We start from the raw sequence: 14,323 nt of genomic DNA, 5'->3' as shown, positions 1-14,323 counted from the left end.
GGGGGGGGGAATGGGGTGGGGGGCGATTGGGAGCGCATCCCCCTCCTTCCCATTGTGTGTGAGATGCTCTCAGAAGGAGCCGCCAGCATGACCGTGCCCGTGTGTGGAGGGAAAGAGAACAAAGGGGCGGGGGACCTCTGGGGTACGCATTGTGGAGGCAGAGAGAGGGAGGGCTGGGGGAACCGCGGGGGCTCGACCGAAGAGGGGTCTCACCCAGTACCTCTGTGGGGATGACTCTCTACCCATGGGGGGAGTCTGAAGTCCGTACCTTGGTCGGACACAGGGAGGGAGAGTCAAGGGCCAGCAGTTACAGGGCGGCTTCATGGAGGGAGGGGGAGTGCCCCTCCCTTGAACCCAGACAACTGCCCTGTGGGGCCCCCAGAATGCCCCACCCAGTCCTGCTGCTGCTCTTGTCCACTGTCTCCCCAGTCCCTTCTCCATGACGCAGTTGCAGAATTCCATCCTCAGCTATGTGACTGATCATGACCCTGTCCACATAACTAGCACCCTCCTCCTTGAACCTAGAGAAGGACCTGATTCTCCCCCTCCAAGTCCCGAGTGGTCTGGCTCCCATCCCCTTTTGTCCCAGCACTAGGGCTATTTCCCTAGACCACACACCACACTCTGGCCACACTCAGCCTCTGTCTTCATCTGTCCAGCCTCAGGGCCTTTGCATCTGCTGTTCCTGCTGCCAGGATCACCCTTCCCTCACCCCCTATTGTCTTTCAGAGCCTGGTCTGAGGTCACCTCCTGCTCTGGGCACATCACTCCGGTTTACGATCTTCAATTCCTAGCGTGCTCTGCTACTTATTCACCTTCTGCCTGAATGTGCCCCCCAGCCCCAGCAACTTAGGCCTGGCTGGTGAGAGGAGGGGCCAACTCTGACCCAGCACCACCCCAGGAGCTACCCAGCTTCAGACAGACAGATGGCACCACTGCCCCACTAACCACCCTGGAAAGCACCCCTAGGACATGGCACAAAAGATCCAGCACCTGCTTCTGCAGGGGCGTCGCCTTCCACAGTGAAACTAAAAACACAGGTGCCCAGATGTTGCCTAACCCCACCCTGGGGATGGCTTAGCCCGTTTCCAGAATAACATGCTGCGAGAAAAATGGCCCACAGGGACCGAGTTCTGGGCCTGTTGAGCAGAAGCCAGTACGGAGTTGTGTCTGTTCAGATGGCAAATAAGTATGAAGAGCAAAGACGAGAACTGCAGGGAGGGGGAGGCACTAGGGGCAGCCCTGGGCTTGGGCCCTGGGGAGGGGATGACCTTTCCTTTGTTATTAGCTTTTCCATCATGTTTCCTTACACTTTTTGAAACCAAAGAGGAGGATAAAAGGAAAATTGCTTTGTTGGAGGGTACAAAAGCTCAGAGAGGTTATGTGGCCCCATGGGACAGAAAACGCAGCTGTCCGCTGTGTTGGGAAATCAAACACCCACCCCCCAATACTTGCCTCCATAAATTTACCCTGAAATGTTTGAGCACCTACTATAAATTCATATGCCCAGAGGCTGAGGGTGAGTTCCGAGGGGGTGGGGATTCCTGCGGTCCTGAGAGTACAGAGCCCTGGGGGTTCTGGGAAAAGGTGATGGCTAGGATGAGCAAGAACATGTAGCCTCAGCAGGGCCAGGCCCACAGCCTAGGGTTTGCGGGGGCTTGTGGGGGTTGAAGGAGACAGAAAGCCCCTGAAGATGGGTGAGTGCCTTTTCTTTGCACATTTCACTGCAGCGCCAGGACTTGACCTCAGGCTGGTGTTCAAGGCCAGAAGGGTGGGAGATGGCATGGGAAGTGGGGGGACCCAGCATGCAGGGATATGGGGAACCAGGGAGGGAAGAGACAAAGGCATCATCCGAGGGGGGTTTCAGAAAGCCTCAAAGGACAGGCAGGGGGTGGGGCACTAAGAGGGGGGTGCCCAATCAATATTAGGTCTGCCAAATAAAATACAGGGCACGGAATGGGACATACTTATAAAAATAAAAATTATTCATTGTTTATCTGAAAGTCAAGCTAAACTGGACGACCTGTAGTTTTCTTTTCTAAATCTGGAAACCCTAGGCCCAGATCTTCTGGCCAGGCAAACCTGGGTTTGCTGGAGGAGGAGGAGGGGCCCTATGGGTGCCCGTCCTCTCCCCTCCCATCCCCCCGTCCCCCCACGTGTTCCCTTCCTAGGCTTTTCTTTGTCCCCCACACGTTGTCCACGTCCCTTAACTGCTCAAGATTCCCCCCTCCCCTCCTCGCTCTTCCTTTGTTGTTTCCCTCCTTCCACACACTCCCTCATTACCCCATCCCCTGACTCCTCCTCCTCATGCACCCCTCTCCCCATCTTCCCCAGCACTTCGCCTTTCCCCACCTTCTCTGGTACCCACCCGTCCTCCTCGTCCCTTCACCATCCTCCCCTCCTCCAAAGTCCCTCTCTCCGCGATAACCTCCTCCCCGGACACCCACCCGCTCCTCTCCTCCGCGAACCCCCCCCCACCGCCGGTCCCCGGGGCGCACGAGGGGGAACCCCGGCCACCGGCGCCGAGCTCCACGCAGGCGCAGAGCCACCCGGCTTCCCTGAGGCCGCCGCCCCCCTCGCTGCGGCCCGCGCGCCCCGTTGCCAAGGCGACGGCAAAGGCCGGAGCGGGAACCTCCGGAAGACCCCGCTCTCCCTCCCTCCCCCTCCACCTCCTCAGCAAACCCCACTCTGGTTTGAGCCGGTTTCCCCACCCCGCCCCCAGTGCGCACTGCGGCGTGTGAGGATTCCCTTGCCCACAGGGCGGGGGGGGGTCGGGAAGCGATCAACGCATGCGCGGCGGGAGAGGCTTTCCCTCCCCGCCTAGCGCTCGACGGGAAAGCCCTAGCGCGTGAAGCGAGCACCCCCGCGCAGGCGCAGTGTGAGCCCGGCGTCCCCACGGCCCCGCCCGGTCGTCCCGGCAACGCGCGCGGGGAGGGCTGGGAGAGCACGGAACTCCCGTCTCACGCCCCTCCCGCGCACTGCAGCGGAGCCGGGGATTCCCTGTTGCCCGCGCGCAAGCGCGGGCCTGGGATTCCGCGGGGGCGGGGCCGGAGAAAGAAGGGGCTTTTCCCTGAAAGGGAACAAAGGTTATTACCGTAGTCCTTTTGTCTGAGGGCCGAAGGAGGTCCTCTGAGCTCCTGTCTTGAGTTTTACCTCCTCTCTGGTCCACCGGCTGTAACTCTGCAGGTCCCCAGGAGAGCTTGCCACACGCAGCTCCGATACCCTTCCTACGTTGCTCACACACCCGCGGTGGCTCCCCATCGCCCTGGGCTGAATTCTTATTCCTCAGCCTGGTGTTGGAGGCCCTGCACGCCCAGCTGACATCTTCCTTCTAGTTAATCACCGTTAGTCGCCATCCCTCCCTAATTCCCGGCCACAAAGACCTGAGTGTGGCCATGCTGGAGGCTCATTTGCCAAGCCTTTCTTCAGGAGATGTCTTCCCCAGGCACGTCTTGTTGATTCTCCAGATAGCCTGGGGTTAGATACTGTTTTAGTCCCATTTTACAAAAGAGGAAACTGGGGCTTAGGCCCATTAAGGCCCTGGCCTAAGACCCCAGAGGTAGAAGGCAGAAGCCAGCTTCTATTTGTGGGTAGACATCTGGGCTCCTCCACCCCTTATCTAGCTAACACCTTCAACCCCCATTCCAGATCCCACTGCTGCCCCTGCTGGCTCCCCCAGAGCCCTGGGTGCTTTCTTGGGTATGTGACACAGGCAGGTGACTTTTTTTTCCCATCTGTAAAGGGGATAAATACCTCATGGGGCTGTCCCCAGGGTTCAGTGAAACATTACCACGTGCTAGGCTAGGGCCCAGCATCCAGGTGATGGTTCTCATAGGTGGTCTGGTCCCGGATCAGTGGTCATCTTCCCCCTCCTGACTACCCCCCTTCATGTTTCTTGGTGGCCTTCTGCCTTACTTCCCTAACCCCCATAGGGTTTTCTGGGGTACTTCCTAGGTTCCTCACATGCCTTCCGGTCGATGTCTTAGAGGTGGCTTCAGGATCTCCAAACTAAGCCAGTTCTCCATATATGTTGGTTAGTTTTATGCCAGCTACCATCATTTCAGGCACCTTCCATTCTGCATTTTAGCTGAACCCAATTATCAATGGCACCCCTCCCTTGAACAGGAGAGTTGTGACCTCCAGGTCTTTGCATAGGTGGTTCCTTCAGCCTTTTCTGTCCCTGTCTGTGTAGAGAATTCCTATGCATCTTCAAGGCCCTCCCTCCATGAAACTGTCATGGCGCCCTCTGGCCCAGCTCTGACACCACACAGTTGGGGGAAATGGGGACTAGAGGCCACAAGGGCAGCCTTGTGGGTGCAGGAACGGTATTGCTTGGGTGGAAGCCACAGCAGTGACCTGGTAAATACTTAGACCCTGCCTAACACATATGGGCCCATCTGGCTGCTACCATCCACCATCCCTTTCTGCCAACTCTCCAAAGCCAGCTAAGTTCTAGGAACCCAGAACCATATGCAGATCTCACCGAGCCCTTCCCCAACATACGGCCTCTGATGGGACACTTACTCCTACCTAGATCCACCTGCGTGCTCCAGCCTCCAGGCCCTTGCTGCCTCTGCGATGGAATCTGACTCATCTCCCACTCTGGCCCGCTCTGAAGACATCCTCCACTGGGAAGCCTGCCCAGGACTTGACCCAGATGCCTCCCATGTTGGAATAACACCAGAGCAGCCAGGATTTCCTGACCCCCAAGCATAGTATGTGACCTGGCTGCTGACTCTGAACCAGCATCTCAGGATGCTAACTACAGCACCTCCAGCTTGCCTCTGGTTTTGCCCTGAAGTGCTCTGTGACCCAGAGCCAGTGCCTCAACCTCTCCGAGCAGTCCTCTTGCAGCAGCCCAGCAAGGCTTCCGGGGGTGGTGGTGCAGGTCCCTTCATGGACAAGTGGCCCAGCCAGGTAGGGATGCCATAGGAGCCAGGCACAGGTCTCAGTTGGCTTGCTGCGACAGGAGGGCAGCTGGGGGCCCTAATCTTCTTTGGCTGTGACCCTTGCATTCCCCACCATTCCAGCCCTCCTCTCCCACCACCCACCTGCCGCCCACAGAGACTTCAAGTGCACACTCTGCCTCACCGACTGCCTTTATTGGGCATCAGCCCCAGGGCTCCGCGGGCGCAGGAAGGGGGTGGTGGGCGTCACTCGAAGCAGGGACTCTCCAGCAGGAGACGCGGCCAATGATGCCACATAGCCCCCAGGACACTTGCCTCGGCCCTGGACCTCTCTGTAACCCACGTAGCTGACCCAGCAGGAGGGCGTGTGACGTCACGACCCTGACCGCCAGTGGGGCGGCTCCCCCAGTTCTGGGCTCACTTGGGGGCATTGAAGGGCACGGCCCGCTGGTTCATGGGGTTGTCTGGTGACCGCAGCCACTCCTTCTTGAGCAGCTGCTTCAGCTGCGACAGCCGCATGTTCGGGTTTTCTTGCTTGAGCCGCGGCAGCTGCGCCTCCTCGAAGGCGGTGAAGGCCGCCCGCATGCGGCGCTCTGGGTGCCGGTCCGCAGCCTCTTCTGCCACGCTAGGGGAGGACGATGGCCTTAGGGGGCGGGTCCACGGCGGCCCCGCCCCCGCCCCCCGCGCTCAAGCCCCGCCCGTTACCTGAGCACCGCGATGGCATCCTCAATGGTGCGTGCTTCCACGCTGCCCTCCTCCAGCACCCGGCGGTTCACATTCTCCTCCAGCGGCACCTCCAAGTGGCTCTTAGCTTTCTCGGCTGAGGGTGGGAGGCAGCCAGGTGACAGAGACATACACAAAGATAGAGAGAGATAAGCAGGGATGCAGAGTTCTAGAGAGATGACAGAGACGCAGCAGGGGAGAAGAGGGGAGAGAAGAGGCAGGCAGGCAATGAAGGAAGGGGGGCCCTCTTGCCCTCCCAGCTCTCAACCCCCTGCCCAGGCCACGCTGCCCTCCTGACTTCCCTGCAACTGGACATACAGGAGGCACCCCACTCATGGCTGCTGTCTCCCCGGCATCAAGGCACCTCATTAACGCCCTGGGGACCCCATGCAGCACAAGCCCGGGTCAGGTGCAGAGCAAGTAAATACAGGTGTGTGTGTGCCCATGCTCTCTGTGCTCAAAGCCAGGCCTGCCGGGCCGCTGCCCACTCATGCTTCACCACACAGCCCAGGCGGCTTCTCTGGGAATGAAGAAGGGGCTCTAGACTCAGCCAAGATCAGCCCCACAGCCTGTCCTTCACTGGGTGAAAAGGCAGCTCCAGAGTGGGCCGCAGCCCCACCTGGGTCCGGGGCTTCTTTGTGCTGGTGGTCTCGGCGGAGTGTCTCTTCAATCTGGGCCCGGGTGACCTTGGTGGGCGCAGCCACGCGGGGAGCCTTGCCCCCCTTGAGCTTGGAGTCTTCCTCCTCCAGCAGGCGCTGCGTCTCCTTCTTGCGCTCCAGCTGCTCCAGGCGCCGCTTCTCCTTCTCCTCCTGGGGGGAGGGGGTGATCAGGAGTGAACCCCACCACTGGCACGGGTGGACTGAGGCCCTGCTTTGTGCTAGACCCTGTGCTAGGCACAGGGGACAGCGCTGGGCGCCATGGGACTACCTGAGGTCTCCCAGACTGTATGACTATGGCAACAACAGGGAACCCTGGCCACGACAGGTGGGTGGGTGGCTCTTGAAGGAAAAGGGACACCTGGGCTGGAGGAGGAGCCAGCCAGGAGGAGAGCTGGAGGACAGGAGAGTCCTTAGTGGTGGGAATGCAGGTGCAAAGGCCATGAAGCAGGAACCTCCTAGAGGCTGGTGTGGCTGGAGCAGGGAGGGGAAAATGTGGAAGGACAAGCGGTGGGGAGGGGTTTGTATTGGATTCCAAAGGCAACAGGAGCCAGGGAGGGTGTGAACACATTTGTGGGCTGGAGGAGGGGTTCTGCCCTTAGGGGCAGTGTCCCCAGCCAAGTGTCACAAGGGACTGGTCCCACCTTTGCTCTCCAGGGAGACCCTGATGCCATCTGGCCTACAGAACTTGCCCTTGGCCGCTACCCCTCCACCATTCTAGGGGGCAGAGCCATGTTCTGGTTCATTTATAATGCAGGGCAGCCATAGGTGTGGAACATTCTGTCACCTCCCACCCACACCCCCACAGGGCCCTGCAGCCCAGGCACCCCCACTTGCCTACCCTCTGCCTGCAACTCTGCCATCTGACTCCCATGCCTTGAGGATGGTCCCCACTCCTTCAGTGCCCTCTGTGATACTACTGTAGTGGGACTAAGTGTCCCAGAAGACGACTCCATGTGCCTGAGGAGACCCCCTGGGCCTCTGACCTCTACCTTGCCTGCCCAGCAGGAAAGTAGGGGAGAGGTTAAAGGTTAAGGGCTCCCACACTTGTATTCAGGCACCTCAGGCAGGGCCACTGCGCCCTGATCCTCAGTTTAATCACCAATCAGAGGTAATGTCCTCCCAAGGCCCCCTGACCTCCGAATGGTGTTCATTCAGCCCTGCCTTGGCCTCGGCACTGGCTGCTCTCCCCTGGTGCAGCAATGCGGCCTCCTTCCCCGGCTAAGCCTGGCTCCTCCTGAGCTCCTGGCTCCCTATCGGGCCCCTCTAACCCCTGGCTTTTTCCTGTGTTCCACAAATCCCTGCTTCTCATCTTCTGACTATGTGGTTTGTCCTGGAGGCAGGCCCTGGCCTGGGTTTTGAACAGCTGCCTTCTGGCCCCAGGCCCAGTACCCAGTAGGTGCTTAGTAAAAGTATGCTGAATGAATGCATGCATTCCAAAAGGCTCTAATAACTCAGGAAAGACATGCGGCTTGTGCCCATTAGTCTCCAGGGACATGGGACTGAGGAGGGAACATGAGCATTTATACTCTGACGTTCAGCAAAATTTTTTGAAAGAGTCACTTGCAGTTTTTAAGAAAGATCAATTAGCAACTGGCAGTATCTGGTGATGGGAGATGATAAGTCCGCCTCACAGAATATTCCAGAGCCATAAGAAATGAGTCTCATAAATAATTGACATGGAACCCAGACAGTCAGGTGCTCATCGCCGAGTTGCTCAATATGGAACAAGTGGAGCTGAAATGCTGACTTCCAGGTGGGGCGATGAATTACAGCCCCATCTGTGGCTAATGCCTGGGGGGCCAGGAGAAATATGGCTAGGGGACCCTATTTAGCTCAGGACATGGGCTTTGGGGTAGGACATCGGATGAGAAAGGTCTTTGGTGTCATGTGGGGGAGGAGGGGTGTTATTTTTTAGTATTTTGGAGTGAGCATGGATTTGCTTTTTTCTTTCCTTTTTTTAAAAATTTTATCTTTTCTTCCTTTTTTTTTTTTTTTAAGTAGGCTCCATGCCCAGCATGGAGCTCAATGCAGGACTTGAACTCACAACCCTGAGATCAAGACCTGGGCTGAAATCAAGAGTTGGAGGGTTTAAAGATTTTATTTTAGGGGCGCCTGGGTGGCTCAGTTGGTTAAGCATATGCCTTTGGCTCAGATCATGATCCTGGGGTCCTGGGATTGAGCCCCGTGTCAGGTTCCCTGCTCCGTGGGGAGCCTGCTTCTCCCTCTCCTTCTCCCCCTGCTTGTGCCCCCTCTCTCTATCAAATAAATAACATTTATTTATTTTATATAAATTGTATTTATTTGTTTGAGAAAGAAAGCATGCGTGCACAAGCAGGCGGAGGGGGCAGAGGGAGAAAGAGACTCCCCACTGAGCAGAGCTCGACCTCTTCTTTGCCTCTCCGGCTTTTCTCTCTGCATAGTGGCTCTTTGGCAGACATTGTTTTTTCTTTTGGGTTTTCAACTTTCCTATATTGTCAAAATACTGATAGTCAAAAAGAAAATTTAAAGACCTCCATGGACCCAATGCAGCACAGAGCGTGGGGAGGGAACCAGTGGGCAATATCCAATTAAAAACGAGGCAAGATCCAGTCCCGCACACAAAGACAATGGGAAAAACTCACAAAAGTGACCAGGTGCACATGTTACCCCTGCTATTTTTTACCATTATTACCAGTCTGGGCAGGAACCTCTGACCAGCCCAGGGGACCAGGAGCGACAGCTATAAATGGGTGTCTGGCGCCACCTAATGGGCCCAGCAAGTCAGTACGAGCCCTGATCCACTCCCCGGACACCAATTAGATACCCACTGTGTGCATGACACTGGGGCCCATTAAGGGACAGATGGCCACCCCTGCACTCTTTTGTGTTTTTATACACACCTGGAAGAGCCAGCGAGCCCTGGGACCAGCAGGGTGGATACAGGGGACCTATTACAGCAGTTCCCAGCCTTGGCACTGCTGACATCTGGGGCTGGCTCATTCTTTACTATGGGGCAGAATGCCTGGCCCCCACCCACAGGTGCCAGTAGCACCTTCCACCCACTGGCTGTGACATCCAAAACGTCTCCAGACGTGCCAAGTGTCTGCTGAGTGCAGAATCACTCCACAGTGAGAAGTGCCAGTTGAGCCCCACCCTGACATTACATGAAGGAGGGAAGTAAGCCCACACACGGTAGTGGCTGCCTTGCCATTCCCTATACATGCCAAGTCCTGGCTACCCCAGGGCCTTTGCACGAGCCTCCGCCTCCACCTCCCTTCTTTCCCTTGCTCCATGTCCAGTGCCTCCTCACCCTTCAAGCCAAAGCCCCAGGGGCCTCCTGCCACCTTCTACCATGTTTCCATGTTGAAACCTTAGCCACAGGTGCGGGAGCCTGGGAGCCACCCACCTTGCGCTGCTCCTTCCTCATGACGTGTTTGTCCTCATCCTTCCAGTAGGCATCCTCCAGCTCCTTCTGCTTCCTGGCATCAGCTGCTGCCTTGGCCTCAGCCCTCCGTGCCCGGGCCGCTGCCGACTTGGTGTTCTCACCCTGGAACTTCTTGGGCATCCCTCAGCAGGCTGCGGAAGGAGGGCAGGGACCAGTGAGTGGGGGACAGCCACCCTCGGTACCCCCAGACTCACACCTGCAGTCAGGATCCCCTTGGAGCCTTGACGGCCTTGTCTGGAAAATGAGGGCTTCAGACTTCGTGATCTCCTTTTTAAAAAAATTTATTGAGGTGAAATGCACACAACAAAAAAATGAACCCTTTTAAAGTGCACAATTTGGTGGCATTTAGAACATTCACAATGTTGCACAACCATCGCCTCCATCTAGTTCCAGAATATTCCCATCCCCCCAAAAGGAAACCCCATGCCCACTAGCAGTCACGCACCCTCTCCCCTCCCCCAGCCCCTAACAACCACTCATCTGCTTCCTGTCTCTATGGATTTGCCTCTTCTGGACGTTCCATACACATGGAATCATACACTCTGTGGCCTTCTGTGTCTGGCTTCTCTCACTGAGTGGGATGTTTTTAAGGTCCATCTCTGTTTTTTGGCATGGCAGGGTTTCGTTCCTTTTTATGGCTGAGTAATATTCCACTGTAGAAATCAACTGCATTTTGTTTATCCATCCACCTGGCTTGGACATCTGGGTTGTTTTCACTTTTTGGCTTGTAGAGTCATGCTTCTGTGGCCCCCCGGGGGCCAGTCTGTATATGCTGCTGCTTATGAGGCCTCGGTCCCCAGGTCCCAGAGCCCTGAGGCCAAGTCCTCCTCACCCTGGGTAAGCAGCGGCCGTGAGCTGCTCCCAATGACCCAGCCCAGCCTCATACAGCTGGAGATGGGTAACAACTGGAAAGGTGTTGACCAGCAAGGCCCTGGTCCGCGCAAGTCCCACGCTGGGTGCTGGGGAAGTGACGCACACAAATGGAGGGCACCACCCGCCCTCCACTGACCCCTTCATATGGACCAACTCCATAGAATGCCTCCAAAGCTTTAAACACAGGGACTGCCCTTGTTCCCATTCTGAGGTAGGAAAGTCAAGGTACCTGGCCAGGTCACAGAGCGCTGAGCCTAGGGTCTCACCTTCAAAGCCTGCCTTCCAGGTGAGGAAGGAAAGGCTATGCGGCCCAGGCCTTCAGCTCTCTGGGCCTCAGTTTTCCTCATCTGGGAAATGGGCTGATGTCCCCCACTCCTGGGTTGTTTGTCCCCCCTGAACATCTCCAGCTCAGTCCCCTTGGGGAAATAGGCCCAGCATCCAGGAATGAAGGGGAGAGAATATGGGGGCCACTCTGACTCAGGACCACCAGGCCACCCCATTCCAGCCTCCCAGCTGTGTGAGGCTCCCACCTCACAGCCCCACTGGAAACTCTAACATCAGCTCCCATTTGCAGCCATTGTGTACACTGAGTTCATTGCTTTATACACAGTGTCTGAGTGAATTCTCCCAATGCTGGTGTGGCAACAGATCTGAGACCTGAAGGATGGGTCAGAGGCAGCCCTGTGAGGATGAAGGGATGGGACTTTTGGGCAGAGGGCACAGGATATTCAAAGATCCCGTGAAGACCCTCAATCCCAACTCTGTGCTCCTAACCACTGCCCCGCCCCAGGGTCCCGGCTGGCTCCTGGGGGAACATCAGTGCAGATCAGGATTCTGAGACCACTGGGGCCCCCCACTTAATATCAAGGGGTGGCCCCCTGGCCTAGGCTGAGACTGAGGAGAGAGCCCCATGGGGCAGAGCAGGGCAAAGTGGGGGAGATCAGTGGACCCAGAAGACTCAGGGATGAATCCTGGCTCTGCAATCACAGCCAAAGTGCTCCCCCTGAGTGGTGACACAGGATTGGTTCCAGTCCCTCCCTGCTCAGGATGCATGAGCTGCCACAGGGGGTATGCCAGCCTGATCCTGCACTTCCCCCAGCTGCTCCTCGGCCCCTAAATCGAGCATTCATTACTGAGTGTCTACAATGTACTCAACAGAACATCCCCACCCCGGATTCCCCGGGTGAGTACCAAGAATTGTGAGTCACTGTCCAAGTTACGGATTAGGAAACTCCCCACCCTACTCTCCCCCCACCTTCCACTCACTCGAGGGTGGCAGCCACACCAGCCTCCCTGCCATTTTTCAAACATCCCAAGCAGGTTCTCGCCTCAGGGCCTTTGCACTTGCTGTGCCCCCCCTCCTGGCTGCTCGTCACACCTCTTTTTACCCAGTTAACTCCAACTTAAATTTCAGGGCCTAGGACAGGTGTTTCTGCCTTCAGGAAGCCTCCCCTGAGACACCCTCTCTCAAACCACAAACTTCTCTCCAAGGCACTTGTTTGGGTTGCTCTTTTATGTTCATTTATATGATTATCTGACAAATGGCCATCTTTTTCAGCAGGCTGGGAGCTCTGTGAGGGCAAGGACTACCTTGGTCACTGCTGTGTCCCTGGGCTCTGTACAGTAGGGGCTCAATAAGTGTTCTCAGCAAATGAATGAACAAGCATCTATTTCCAGAGTTCCCTCAGTACTGACTTCACACTCTGGGTTGTGTCCAAGCTCGGCTTCTCACTGTTCTTCCCACTCAGCTCCCTCTCCAGCCTCCGAGCCTTTGCTCTTGCTGTGCCCTCCACCTGACACAGTCTCCGCCATTCCCTCCTCCTGTGAAAATCCTGCCCACTCCCAGGGGACTCTGCCCCAGCATCCTCTCCTTCCATGTCCCGCTGCTCAAGACCCCCAACTCCATCCCAAAGCCTGACTGGACAATTTTGATTCTCTCTTCAGGCCGGGACGAAATGTTGATGTTCCCTCAATATTAATATGTTGAAGCCCGAACCCTCAGTGTGGCTGTCTTTGGAGACAGGGCCAGTGAGGAGATGACAGAGATTAAGTGAAGTCATAAGGGTGGGGCCCTAAAGCAATGGGGCTGGTGGGTCCTTGTAAGAGCCAAAAGACACCACAGCTTGCTCTCTCTGCAAGTCAGGAAGACTTGCCTGGCTGCACCAGGAATCAAATTGGCTGGCACTTTGATCCTACACTTCCTAGCCTCCAGACCGCGAGCAAATAAACTTCTGTTGTTTAAGCCACCCAGTCTGTGGTATTTTTCTAATGGCAGCCCGAGCTGACTAATACAGACAGCTTTTCTTCTCCATGTCGTAAATACTTACTCACACACACACTTTTGTCACTCAGTAAACACGCACTGAGCACCTAGTACGTGTGGGACGCTGGGGAAAAGAGGCAGCACGGATCCAACTGCCAGCCTGGCTGGGAGACAGACCGTAAGAGTGACAATTTGCCATGAAAACTGTGATGGGGACTTGCAGGGCGCTGGGGAAACCTAGAGGGGGGGTTTCTGACCCAGGCTGGGGGCTAAGGAGTGTCAAAGGGCTTCCTGAAGGAGGTATCTAAGAAAAGACCTAAAAAGGTGAGGAGCTCCGAGCCCCCAGGACTGTGGGGGAGGCAGGCTGGGACGCGGGGATCTGTATTCCACGGGTGATGAGAAGATGGGAGGGCGTTAGCACCGGGAGGCGCAGGTCTGCGGGTAAGAGCCCTGGGGTTGGTGAGGAGGTTGAACTGGAGGGGTGAGATAAGTAGGGAGCTCTGGCAGGGATCCACGGAGTGGCTCTGGATGGGCAGGGGTGTGCATTTAGGAGGGAATCAAGCCCCACGTGGTTGATTGGATGTAAAAGTAAAAGAGAGAAGATGAAGTTCAACACAGTCTCTTCCCAGAAGCCCTCCCGCTACCCCTTCTGAGCTCCCCCTGCCCGTCGTCCCTCTCCCCAGCCCCGACCCCACTGCAAGAGGCTGGGGAGCGTCCGCACCCGGCTCTGTTACCCCCAAGCGTGGAAGGTGCTCAGAGGCAGGACCGGAGCTGGCTGGCCTCGGACAGGACGCAATTCCTCCAACTCTCAGTCGCCTGCTCTGGGAAACGGGCACAGCCCCTACGAGAGCCCTCCTGACTGAGCGCCGAAAGTGCCCCTGTCTCTGAGCACCCCGCCTCTAGCCCTCCGGGAGGGGGGTGCTCTCAGGCCTAGCCACCCCGCCGGGCCCACCCGCACCCCGCCCCCCCGCACCCCGGCTCCGCCCGCGCCGCGGCCGCTCCTACCTCCTTCCCCCAGCGCCGGCCCGGTCGCGAATCCGTGACGCCACCGCGGGGCTTGCGCGCGGAGCTCCCGGAGGCGCGTGGTGATTACGTCTCGGCGCTGTCGCCCTCTTGGTAAGGGAAATGTTGCCCTGGCCCCCAACTCAAGCCGAGGTTATCAGCCATTTCTTTCCGTCTTCGAGCAGAGGATATTTTATAAGGCTCCACCCCTTCCCTCACCTCAGATATTGGCCAACTATGAGGGGAGGGTAAAAACTACAATCTGGAATATTGCCTTTACCAAGATGGCCATTGCCCGGATGAAATATGGCCGCCTCCACTTCCCAAGTGGTCTGGCGGCGTCAGGCTGGAGTTGCCCGGCCACCAGGGCGCGCCAGAGCCCGCGGTCCACGAGCGGTCCCTAGAGCAGCCAAGCCCAGAGGAATCCTCGCACGCCTTTACTGTCGCTTTGCGCTTTGAAGGCGCTCTTCTA

At 57.1% G+C, this 14,323-nt stretch overlaps 2 protein-coding genes across 3 annotated transcripts in view; both read right to left on the bottom strand.

Moving 5' to 3' along the window:
- KCNN1 (potassium calcium-activated channel subfamily N member 1) overlaps positions 1 to 3,144 on the bottom strand; it is a 37,096-nt gene extending 33,952 nt beyond the window's left edge. The window contains exon 1 of the mRNA XM_034658052.1: positions 3,095 to 3,144. The gene's annotated coding sequence lies outside the window, so the exon portion shown is untranslated. The remainder of the gene's footprint in view (positions 1 to 3,094) is intronic.
- A 1,939-nt stretch (positions 3,145 to 5,083) lies between these two features.
- Positions 5,084 to 14,007, bottom strand: CCDC124 (coiled-coil domain containing 124). Of its 2 annotated transcripts, none has more exons than XM_034658050.1 (5): positions 13,855 to 14,007; positions 9,675 to 9,844; positions 6,250 to 6,439; positions 5,613 to 5,799; positions 5,084 to 5,532 (listed from the first exon to the last, which is right to left on the bottom strand). In XM_034658050.1, the coding sequence occupies exons 2-5, from the start codon at positions 9,831 to 9,833 to the stop codon at positions 5,325 to 5,327; spliced, it is 744 nt and encodes a 247-aa protein (XP_034513941.1). In that variant the 5' UTR covers positions 9,834 to 9,844; positions 13,855 to 14,007; the 3' UTR covers positions 5,084 to 5,324. The 2 variants fall into 2 exon arrangements, with proteins under 2 accessions (XP_034513941.1, XP_002912770.1); XM_002912724.4 differs by having other exon boundaries at positions 5,613 to 5,727; positions 13,855 to 14,006.
- Between the last annotated feature and the right edge of the window lie 316 nt (positions 14,008 to 14,323).

Source organism: Ailuropoda melanoleuca, chromosome 4 (genome assembly GCF_002007445.2).
Source record: "Ailuropoda melanoleuca isolate Jingjing chromosome 4, ASM200744v2, whole genome shotgun sequence".
Taxonomy (NCBI): Eukaryota; Metazoa; Chordata; class Mammalia; order Carnivora; family Ursidae; genus Ailuropoda; species Ailuropoda melanoleuca.
This window is presented reverse-complemented; position numbering and strand designations above follow the sequence as displayed.

Excerpts from the sequence above, each read along its gene's own strand:
- CCDC124 (XM_034658050.1), bottom strand. The coding sequence starts at position 9,833 with ATGCCCAAGAAGTTCCAGGGTGAGAACACCAAGTCGGCAGCGGCCCGG. Across the intron at positions 5,800-6,249 it reads CAAAGAAGCCCCGGACCCAG|AACTCTGCATCCCTGCTTAT; the intron begins GTGGGGCTGCGG and ends TCATCTCTCTAG. Across the intron at positions 5,533-5,612 it reads GATGCCATCGCGGTGCTCAG|CGTGGCAGAAGAGGCTGCGG; the intron begins GTAACGGGCGGG and ends GTCCTCCCCTAG.